We start from the raw sequence: 11079 nt of genomic DNA on the forward strand, positions 1-11079 counted from the left end.
ATATATTTATTGTTTTGGTCTTTAAAACTGTCCAGAATGCCTTGTATAGAAAGGGCCACTTGATTAGTAGTTTACATAGGAGTCCATTTTTATTTATTTATTAATTTTTAACTGGATGTTCTGAGTGCTATGCAAATAAAAGAAATCATAACAAATAAATAAATCGCGTTTGTGTTATTTCAATTATTTTCTGACAAGAAAGTCAAAAAGAAAGAAGGGGGGTTTAAAAAAAAAAGGAACAGCAAAGTGGCACTGCGCTCCCTGTGGTGAAACACGGGCTTGTGGTAAAGCCGAGCGCTTGTTGCGCGTTTTCATATATATAAAGGGCTAAAAATAGCCAGCCAATCAGCGACGACGCTGGGGCACTCGAACGCGCCAATCAGCACCGCGGGACTATGAATTGATTTCGTGGCGACGCCGCGATTGGCCCGAGGTGATATCATTATGCGCTCGGAGTGCGATTGGCCGCGCGCGCGTGATGAGGGGCGGGGCATAGCGGTGGTTTGAGGGGGGGGGGAGGCGGGACGTGGTGGTGGGTTGGGGCAAAAGAAAAAAAAGCCTCGCGCCGTCACGGGCTGTTCACGTGGGCGGAGCTCGAGCGAGCACGCAGCGAGGTTTGAATAAGGGAAGTTTTTTGACAGAGAGCGCTGACGCTCTTCTTCTTCCTCGCAGCCGCACGCATCCGCCGCACTGCTCTCTGTCTTCACGCGTCCAATGTGAGAGATCTCAGGCGCTGTGCACGGACGAGACTCAGCCTCAGGGTCTCCTGCGATCTCTTCAGATCTTCTCCCTTCGTTTATTTTCACTTTTTTTTTTTCCTCCGTGTGTGTCTTCTTCAAGCGCTCGGGATTTTTTTCTTTTTGGCCATGGATGTTCTGCCCATGTGCAGCATTTTCCAGGAGCTGCAGATCGTCCACGACACCGGCTATTTCTCAGCCTTGCCGTCGCTGGAGGAATACTGGCAACAGGTGAGGGAGCAAATGCACGCGTTTTCTCAATGATTTTACTAAATTTTTTCCTCACTGTTATTATTATGCTTTCGATTCCCCCACCTCCCAAAAAAATGAAAGAAAAAAGTGATCCGAACAAAACCTCTTACTTGCGTGCGTGCGTGCGTGCGTGAGTGCGCGAGAGAGAGAGAGAGAGAGAGAGCGAGCGCGCGCGCCTGTCCTGCTTGCTTGCTTGCATGCACGCGATCCCTCAACGCTGATCAGAATAACACGAGAAATAGACGCAAACACTCCCACGTGTGTCTTTGGGGTGAATTGCACGAATTGAACTCGAGTCGGAATCGTTGCATCCTTGCTCGTGCACTGCGCACGAGATGATCCCGGAGCAGCAAAGGGGCGCGAGCTGTCAAAAAAAAAAACACAGCTCATTATTATTGTCATCATCATCATTATTATTATTATTATTATAACCAGGGAGGTTGATGAGCATGGTTTTCATTTCCTTTTAAAAGAGGATGGAAATGCAGAATGGTGTGTGTGTGTGCGTGCGTGCGCGTTTTCCGAGCTCAAGCAATGCCACAAATAACGCATACAGCACCAGTTAGTAGTGAAGTGAGGACGCGCGCGCGCCTTCTGCAAATGATCTTTAGTTGGAAATAAGAACGATGATGAGGGAAAATAAGCCTAAACTTAAACTGTGTGTGTGTGTGTGTGTGTGTGTGTGTGTGTGTAACGGCTTAGCAGCTGCATACTTTCGCACTAAACAGTGCTCATGCCAAACACACACACACACACACGCGCGCGCGCACGGTTGTTATATCCTCAATAGGTGGCGTACTACTTTGACTATAGGGCGGAAGTATGCGGTTTTTTGGTACGCAGCCAACGGTTCAGTCTGTGCATAATAGAAAGGAAAAAAAAAAAAAAGGACCACTACCAGTGTGGCACATTTCTTGGTAAGATGCCAGACCCAAAACCAAAGGTTTAACCTGCTCCTGGAGATGATTTGGGTTTACAGTGATGTGTCCTGTTTTTTTTTTTTTTACACTTTCAAACAGTACCTTCTGGTTTGTTTTTATATCTGAGATTATCAACAAGGTAAAGATCTACGCAACCTTTGTATCATAGCCCAGATTTTGTGTGAAGAACCATCGAGGAACCCAGTGTAGATGTTCCCTGCGGTTTGTTTGTTGCTGAACGAACATCAGCATCATCGAAGTGAAAAGTTTCGGATTGTCCCTGTGTCAGGTCTACGTTAAAAAGCGATAGCCGGTGGTGTAAAAGCAGAGGATATCCATGTCGTGTCAGCTCGAATGAGGAAACTCTGCAGAAGCAGAGATGGAGGAAGTGCTGCGGCTTCCTTAAAAGGACTCTAAAACCAGCGTATGACTCACTGTGCCTCTGTTACCACAGAGTAAATGTTAGTCTTTCAGAACGAGGCCTGACGATTGTACACTTTAGCAAAGCTAAATTTGGGCAACAATCAAGCCATGAGTCCCATAATTGGATTTAGGTGTAGCGTTTGACTTGGGCAGGAAGATCTTGAAGTGGCGTTGGGGAACAGTTTGTCATGCAGTGCCAAGTTGGTTTATTCATCTCAGTCGTGTATTAAAGTGCTTGGAAGTGAACGTTCTAAACCACCAGATTGTGAATTTGTTCTGACCCTGAGTTTGTGTCTCTAACGTCAGACATGTCTGGAGCTGGAACGCTACCTGCAGAGTGAGCCGTACGTCTCGGCATCCGAGCTCAAGTTCGACCCGCAGGAGGACCTGTGGAGCAAACTGATCTTGGCGTGCGGCGACGGCGAAAAGGCCGAAATGGACTCGAACTCGCCCGCCGATCTCGTTCACGTCAAGGAAGAGGACGCTCAGGACGGCCCGATGTCGGAGACTCGCAGCGTGAACTCCGACGCCAGCAGCGAGGTGTCGGACAGCTCAGAGGAGCTCTCGCCGACGCACATCTTCGGCTCAAACCCTCTCGGCTCGGGACACCTGGCCTCGTCCATCATCGCTACGCCGCCGTCGTCCCCGGAGGCGCTGCAGGAACCGGGAATCCCTCAGCTGTGGGGGTCCATAAACACTGAACTGCATGTAGCTGGTAAAGCCAGGCACGGTGGAACGGCCAAGGGCTCGGATAAACTGCCTTTGCCTGGAGGTGATGCGTCTCCGGACGGCAGGAGGAGGGTCCACAGGTGCCACTTCAACGGGTGCCGCAAAGTTTACACGAAAAGTTCACACTTAAAAGCACATCAACGGACTCACACAGGTAAGACGCTTCGTTTCACGTTGGTGTGTTTGGGTCTGGGGAATGGATCGTGTCACCGATGTTGGGTATTTTCCAGTTTATCAAGAATTAAAGAAGGGGGAATTCCAAATGGGCTCATGTTTTGGTTTTCTTAATAATTTTCCAGACAAAATGCCCCTGCAGTGTTTTCATAATTTTGACCAAACCTTTGCAACTCTATGGAAGTAATGGAAGGTGGCGCTAAAGCGTGAGTCGAGACGCGGGTTTGCACGCGGGACGTCATCAGGATGAGACCGAAACTTCACGTCCGAGTGACATTTATCAGTTCCACTTTAGTAGTTGTGCAATGATGTTGTGAGTTCACTCAGCCATTTCCCCCTCCAGCTGAAAGAGCATTGACTCTCTTGGCATATTTGTCTCACATGACTGCGTGGCTAAACGGTGACCTAATCTGTTTGGAATGTGGCTATGCCCTAGGGAGGGCGGGCAGGAGGGAGGCAAGAGAAGGGGGGGTTAGAGGGGGCAGAGGCCTAGAGGGAGGAAAGAAACCTGTTTTACCAAAACACTGTTTCGTCATGGGAAAGAGCCAGACGTTTGAATGGGAGAACGGGTGGCCAGAGCTTTCCTTTTCACGCTCTTTTAAAAAAAAAAAAAAGACCTTGTCCGAAGTGAAACCAATCCTGTTTGCTGATCGTCAGGAAGGGAAAAAAAATATTTACACAGTCATGATGCAATCCGACCCGAACCTCTATGTGTGGGAGTGTAAATGCTAGAACTAAACATGACGACATCAGCTCTTTTTCTTCTATTCTTCACGTCGTTTTCCTGCTGGCTTTTCCCTGAAGGTGTTTCTGTATTTTTCTCGTCTGCAGGTGAGAAGCCGTACAGGTGTTCGTGGGAAGGCTGTGAGTGGCGCTTTGCACGCAGCGATGAGCTAACCCGGCACTTCAGGAAGCACACGGGTGCAAAGCCATTTAAATGCAGTCACTGTGACAGGTACGCTCTCTCACCCCATCTCTCTCTCTCTTTCTTTCTTTCCTTCTTTCTTTCCCTCTCTCGGTGACAGTTATCGTGTCCCGTTCGCCTCTTTCCACAGAAGCCTGCCTGCGCTTTTGATGTGCGCCGACACGAAATACAATAGATTTCGCAATCCGGCGTTCTCCATTGATTCCTTTTTATCTGTTCATCGATGGCAGTCGTCACATTATGCTCGGATTTCATCACTTAATTGCCTAATCGGATTAAGTGCTTCAAAGAGCAATGACAACAGTGTCGTATTTCCCGAATATTGATATTGACTGGGTTTTATGAGCGAATGCGCCGAGCATTTGAACAGTTACAAACGGCGTCTCGGCTCTTTTAGCGGCGCTGCTCTCGTTTTTTTTACAATCGTTAGCCTTTAAAAAGATTGATCTGCTCAGTTTTTTCGGGTTGAATCGAGAAAAGGCCATCAGTCTGTTTTTTGATGGGACATTTCGGACAAATGTAAATGTTTCTCATGAGATATTCGATTTCATTTGTAAAGTTTTTTTATATTTTTTTTGTATACATTTTTTAGTTAATATAGCAAAAAAAAAAGTCGGTTCCTGTATATTGAATATAATTATTATAGGGATGTCCTCGAAAGTCCTCCAGATGTAAATTATTTTTGGATTTTAAACCTAATGTGGGTGTGGCCTAATTGCATATAATCTGCTACCTCACTCGAGTTCAGAATTAATGAAGTTATTTTATTTTTTATTTTTATTATTATTATTATTGCTTTTTTATTTTATTCACTTGTTATTTTGGCTTGTAAAGGCCCATATGATTTTTTTAAAAATTGTTTATTTATTTTTTATTATTTATTTATTTTTGTACAAAATTTTATTTTTTTAATTAATAATCTAAAGAACAATAATTTAACAATAATTTGACCAGGCAGTAACTAAGGATGTAGTCTACCTACTATCCATGGAACATCTTTAATTTTATTTATTTATTTATTTTTATTTTATTTTTTATTATTATTTAATGTATTATTTTAGCTTGTAAAGGCCTATATAATTTTTTTTATTGTTTATTTATTTTTTATTATTATTTTTTAATTTTTTAATAAAAAGCTGAAGAACAAAAATTTTACAATAAATTTAGGCATAAAATTAGGCAGTAACTAAGGATGTAGTCTACCTACTATCCATGGAACATCTTTAATTTTATTTATTTATTTATTTATTTATTTTTATTATTATTATTATTCATTAATTTATTATTTTGGCTTGTAGATGTCAAAATTGGATTTCTTCCAAAATATAGTAACTTTTAAAAAGTTAAATGAACCCTGACCAGGCAGTTACTAAGGATGCTGTGAAAAAGAATAGTCTTCGTATTATCCGTAATAGTATTTCTATCCTGAAACCCTTCTTCATATTTGTTCACATATGAAGCTTCCTGCCATCACGAGTGACCCCAATGTTCTTTCTGTTCTTCCAGGTGTTTCTCTAGGTCAGACCACCTGGCCCTGCACATGAAGAGGCACCTCTGAGCAGGTCGTGGCAAGTGCGGATTTGCTCTCGTTGTATCGTGACCAGCCTCCTGTTGCCCTGCCCTTGTCAGGGGGAGGAGTGTGTGTCCAGCCAAAGCATGCCATTTTGCACCGTACCCTGTGCCTCCGGGATTTCTCCGGGGAGAAAGGCCTACTGAGCGGTTGTGGAAAAAAAAAAAAAAACACAAAAAAAAATTAAAAAAAGACAAAAATGCAAACGGAGAGGGATGAAATCATGTCAACAAGAAGAAAAGTGACAAATGAAGGACACAAAAAAAAAAAAAACCACAAACAAACAACAAAAAAAAAAAATGAATGAATGATGGTGTGTGTCATATGGTGCATGTTGTTTTGGGACAGCTCCTGGACAACCAATACACTGGTACTTATTAAAAAGAAAAAAAAAGCCTGTCTGGGGGTGAACATGAGCTGGCGGAGTGTGAGGATAAGTGTATAGTGCGTGAGAAGGAAGGGGGAGTACCAGTGTGTTGCAGCAGACTGAATGGTGTGGGAGAATTTTTTTTTTTCCCCCTCAAAAGCCTGCGATGGGAGAGGGGAAGAAAAAGAAAAGGAAAAAAAAAAAAAGTGTCTGCTCAGTGTCAGTGTGGAAGCCGGGACTCACCCCAATTTCCCCCAGGCTCTCTGTTCTCAAAGGGATGATGGGACTTTGGTTACATCTAAATGCACCCCTTCCCATCCACCAAACCCACCCCCCTTCCTTGCTAACTCCCCCTTACTTCCCTCTTTCCTTCCCTTCCTCTTGCAGTTGGAGGCTCTTCAGAGTCCCTTCATGAATGAAAGTGGCTTTTTTTATTTTTTTTATTTTTTTTGGTGTTTGGTGCAGCTACTAAATGTGCAATGTGTTCGGTAGCTTGTTTGTTGACAGGCTACATAAAAAGCTCTTTCGTTGTCCATTGTATAAGCTGTGTGCTTAGAGATAAAACACAAAAAAACTATAACTTCACTATCATAGACAGGTGTTGCATGGTCTTAGGGTTTATACTCTTTATTTTGAAATTTCCTTTTCCTGTTCTTTGTTATCAGGACTGCTAATAGATTCCAATAAAGTGCAGCTAAATACGAATGGTTAAATGTTACAATATATTGTACATAAATGGATCGATAAATCTTCTCTTAAAATCCTGTCACGGATGGGCTTTTTTTAATTTAATTTTTTTTTTTTTTGTTGAGGAAAACCACTATTGCTTAGCGTTTATTTTCTTCCCACGTCTTCTTTCATCTCCAACTCATTCTCTCTTCCTTGCATCTCCCTATCATGGTCTCGCTCTCTCTTTCTCTCTTTTTCTCTGTCGTTTCAACCCTTCATTTTTACCTGTTATTAATGCACTGTTGACCTTAATGGTGCCTTATGCAAGTGACCTTGTCCTGTGGAATAGATTGGTCTTTGGGGGTCACACTTGTCTTGTATGAGTGAATCCAGCTTTATTAAGGCTCCATTTCCTATGAAAAAAAATGCACCTTTTCCTTGTTTGTTTGTTTGTTTGTTTGTTTGTTTGTTTGTCCCCCCCTAAAAAAAAATCGCCCGCTCGCTCGCTCACGTGGAGAAACACGCTGTTTTTAAACCAATCGAACGCAAGTATGGACGTGGGAGTCGAAACACATTGAAGCACTTACGGACTGTTTTACAACACTGTATGTAAATTAATGCTTTTTAAAAATGACACATTGCAAGCAAAAACAAAATCCTTGGTGAGTGCAGAAATGCTGCTTCTTGTGCAAGAAGGTTTAAGGGGAAAATTAAGGAAGAGAAAAAAAACAGCTGCTTTGCCATCATTGTTCGACACCGTGGTTCGGAAGCCTGGACTCGTCTCCCCTGCAACCAAGATGTAGAGAGAGAGAGGGGGAAAAAAGTAATGATTTATTGTAATTAACAAGCTCTAGCAGGACAGGCCTTGCCTTGTAGCGCATCGGTGTAATGAATTACTAAAGGCTTTGCTGGCACACATTCTGCCACAGACTGCTGACTCCGACAGTTCGCTATTGACCTGTCTGGACGGCGTTGTTTTAGCCTGGCAACAGTATTACAGAAACAGAGAACGGGCATCCAGAAAGATCAAGACGAATCGCTTCTTTTCATCCCGTACAATGTAAATTTACTGACATTGAATTGATGCCTATTAGTTTAGCCCCCGTTGGCTCTCTCTGTCTCGATCGGATGTCCTGTAAGCATTTTTTTGTCCTCCCTGTGAGATCAAAATCTCTACTAAGGATTACAATCGGTTACAATCAGAACACGTGAATATCACGCATGACGTGCATTCCTGTAATGTTCACACAGAGAAAGAAAATCCAGACAAAGCTCAACAGACAGTAATACTGTGTATATATCAGGGACTTACTGGAATCGAGCAGCAGAGGCACATGAATTTTAGATCAGATCACTGCAGGAGGATCAGCATGAAGTAGCTCCGCTATAAAATCCAATCAGCGAGGCTTTAGCGGGTGCAGAAGAACAGTACATCCTCTTTTTGGAAAGAATGGCCAGCAGCATTCAAGCGGTAATCGAGCCTTAATCAAGCCTCCCATTTATTTTTTTTTTGTTTTTATTTTAATTTTTTGCTTGTAACTATAACCGACGCTTTCTATCACACTTTTTTCCTCTCACACCTTCTCCTGTTGTCTATTTCTTGAATCTTTGTACAAAATTTAAAAAAAGATAAAAGTTAGAAATGAGATACAAAAAAGCATTTTCTAAGATTTTTATTTGTTCCTTCTTTATATAAATTTTATTTGAAATTGTTTTGCAAAATTGTTCTATTTCTGTATGAATGTATTTTTTATTGGAATAATAAGAAATTCTTATCAGACATCATTTGCTTCTTGTTTTGCTTCAATTCTTGGCAGTAGATACGCAAAAGGGCTGAGATGTACGATTCGGAGATGTTGCGTTGATACAAAGTTTGATCTCTTGCTGCAGTAATATGAAAGCGACTGCGCTTTGCTGTTATTTTGCTTGGTTTTTCGTTTTTTTGTTAAACGTAAATAAACATCCGTCTGCCACAAAAAGCCAATTCACTAAAGGGGAAAGGACGTGCGACATGAAATGTAGCACATTTACCTCAGGAAACGCTTACTTTGTGCTGAGGTAAATATTCGACTCGTGAGCCAATAGAAAAGAAGAAGGCGGGATTCGTGGTCACGTGACCTCAACCTCCCTTTGATAGTTTTTTTACAGTTTCACGATGCACTTCTAAGGAAAAAATTGCTGTGTCATCCACCACTATATTCATTACGTGGTACATTTCTGTTTATATCCCCTCTGCCTGCTAGAATTTCCTAGCTGGTGTCACCTGAATAGAAACAAGATATGAAAAATAATTCTTAGCACATGTGTTTTTCCACTTTGCTGGAATGTAATGGCAAATTACACCTTTTCACAACCTGGGATCTAAATGAGGAAACCTGACCCAATAACCTCTTTGCCAGAGTTAGTTAAAAGGAATGTGTTTACAAGACCTGACTCTATCGCTAAACCTTGGAAAAAGAAAAAAAGAGTGGTTTCTGCTTCTCCCTACAGTCAACACAGAGACCAGTCACGATCAAAGCCACCCAAATTACCCATCAGCATCAGGGGCTGCCCTTGGCACTTAATTAGCATCATGTATTTACATGGCTGTTAGATGATTATTTGATACAAATAAGATAATGTTCCCCATTGAACGTTAATCAAAAGGGCTTTTGCGGATAATTATTAAAATGTAGGCCGTATGAATTGCATACTAAATGTGTTTTCGTAGAACTGTAGAATCGCTAATATGTGAAAACGGTAATGATGTTATTCCAGGAGCCATAAACCTGTGTCCTGGTTTTGTGCTAATAAATAGCAATGTCATAGAAACAGATAGCTTTCGACATACACTCTTTTATCTGCAAGGTACTGTACTGATATCTCAGGCATTGTTATGCATGACCAGATAGTTGCATAGATACATCATGCCTTTAAAGGTCAAAAAGGGCCTGAATGAATCATTAAACATAAAGAGAATTTCAACTAGACGGAGGTGGTGGTAAGTTTTACGGCTCTGATCGTGTCTCCTGTGATTGTTACTAATGGTGATAAAATGAGGATTGCACCAAACTTTCCGAACCTTGCGTATTTTTGCCACAAGTCCACCGTGTTCCCATTTTTTTATCCTGGGAATCCATAAATTCCTGGATTAGACTTTTGCTAATAAATCATCTTAAAGTTTTAAACCACATGACGTCCTTCTTAACCTAATGCACAAGAGATACATTAATAAAGGAAATCACTACCACTTTCTCACCTCAGCGTAACACAAAGCCAAATATGGGATCTGAGCAGATCCCCTTGTGCCATCCAGAAAAGAAGCGATGGCCTCTGCATGGCGAACAAAGCAAGCAACTCGCCATGTCTCATGATATTTGGTGCCATGTATTTGCTTGATAAGTGCAAAGGTGGGCCGTGGCATAGAGTATTAAAAAATTAGAGTCAATGTCTTAGCATCAAAGCGTGTCTTTGCCAGAGGGCGATGGCGGGAGGTGGGGGGTGGCGGGTGGTGGGTTATCAGTGTGTTTGAAGTATCAGCCCTTAAGTAGCTCTAAAGAAAGGAGAAGACAGCTGTTTAGGCAACTTGCCGATGTAAAGGAATCAATGCAGTGCATGTGTTCGAGTGGTGTCCTGTTAAGGGGGGTTAAAATGGGATTTAAAGAGTTCTCAGCAAACGGAAACGCTGACTAAAACAAGTTCTTAATACAACGTTTCTGCCTCAAGGGATTCATTTGATTATCTCAGGTAATCTCAGTGTGAAGTTTCACATGTTCTCCCTGTGAGGGTTTCCTCCAGGTTCTCTGCTTTCATCCCACCTTCCGACATGCTCATATCTAGATCGGCTGTACAAAGTTCCCTCGGGTGTAAATAAGTGTGTGAATTTGGGTTTACACCCAGGCGATCAGCAGTTTCTGGAACACTTGACTCTATTCCAGAGTTCCTGTGACAGATTCAGGATCAACCATGAACCTCAAAAAGATTAAAGCATTAATGGAAGATGAATGAATTAGTGACCTGAACCTTTCATTTGTATAGTTTTGATCTTGAAGTTATATCTAAATATACCAGACAATCGATTTAATTTATTATTTGTATAGCACTTTTAACAATGAACATGATCTCAAAGCAGCTTCACATAGTTAAATCGGTAATAAATGATATTAATATGTGTTTATCCTCATCTGTGGTCACGGGGATGTAGGTAGTGAGCCCTGAATAGTGCTGGGGGATACAGGTTAAGAATCTAATGTCACTTACTGCATGGTAAACTAAGATGATGTGGCTTGACCATTTTACAAGAGCTTCATCAAGAGCTAGCTCCTGCAATAGCA

General features: G+C 42.0%; 1 protein-coding gene across 1 annotated transcript; it reads left to right on the forward strand.

Moving 5' to 3' along the window:
• The first annotated feature begins 582 nt into the window (after positions 1 to 582).
• On the forward strand, positions 583 to 8551 carry klf6a (Kruppel-like factor 6a). The gene is made up of 4 exons (XM_046847324.1): positions 583 to 968; positions 2639 to 3215; positions 4067 to 4190; positions 5667 to 8551. Exons 1-4 carry the CDS (start codon positions 867 to 869, stop codon positions 5716 to 5718), a joined length of 855 nt encoding a protein of 284 aa, XP_046703280.1. The 5' UTR covers positions 583 to 866; the 3' UTR covers positions 5719 to 8551.
• The last annotated feature ends 2528 nt before the right edge of the window (positions 8552 to 11079 follow it).

Source organism: Silurus meridionalis, chromosome 4 (genome assembly GCF_014805685.1).
Source record: "Silurus meridionalis isolate SWU-2019-XX chromosome 4, ASM1480568v1, whole genome shotgun sequence".
Taxonomy (NCBI): domain Eukaryota; kingdom Metazoa; phylum Chordata; class Actinopteri; order Siluriformes; family Siluridae; genus Silurus; species Silurus meridionalis.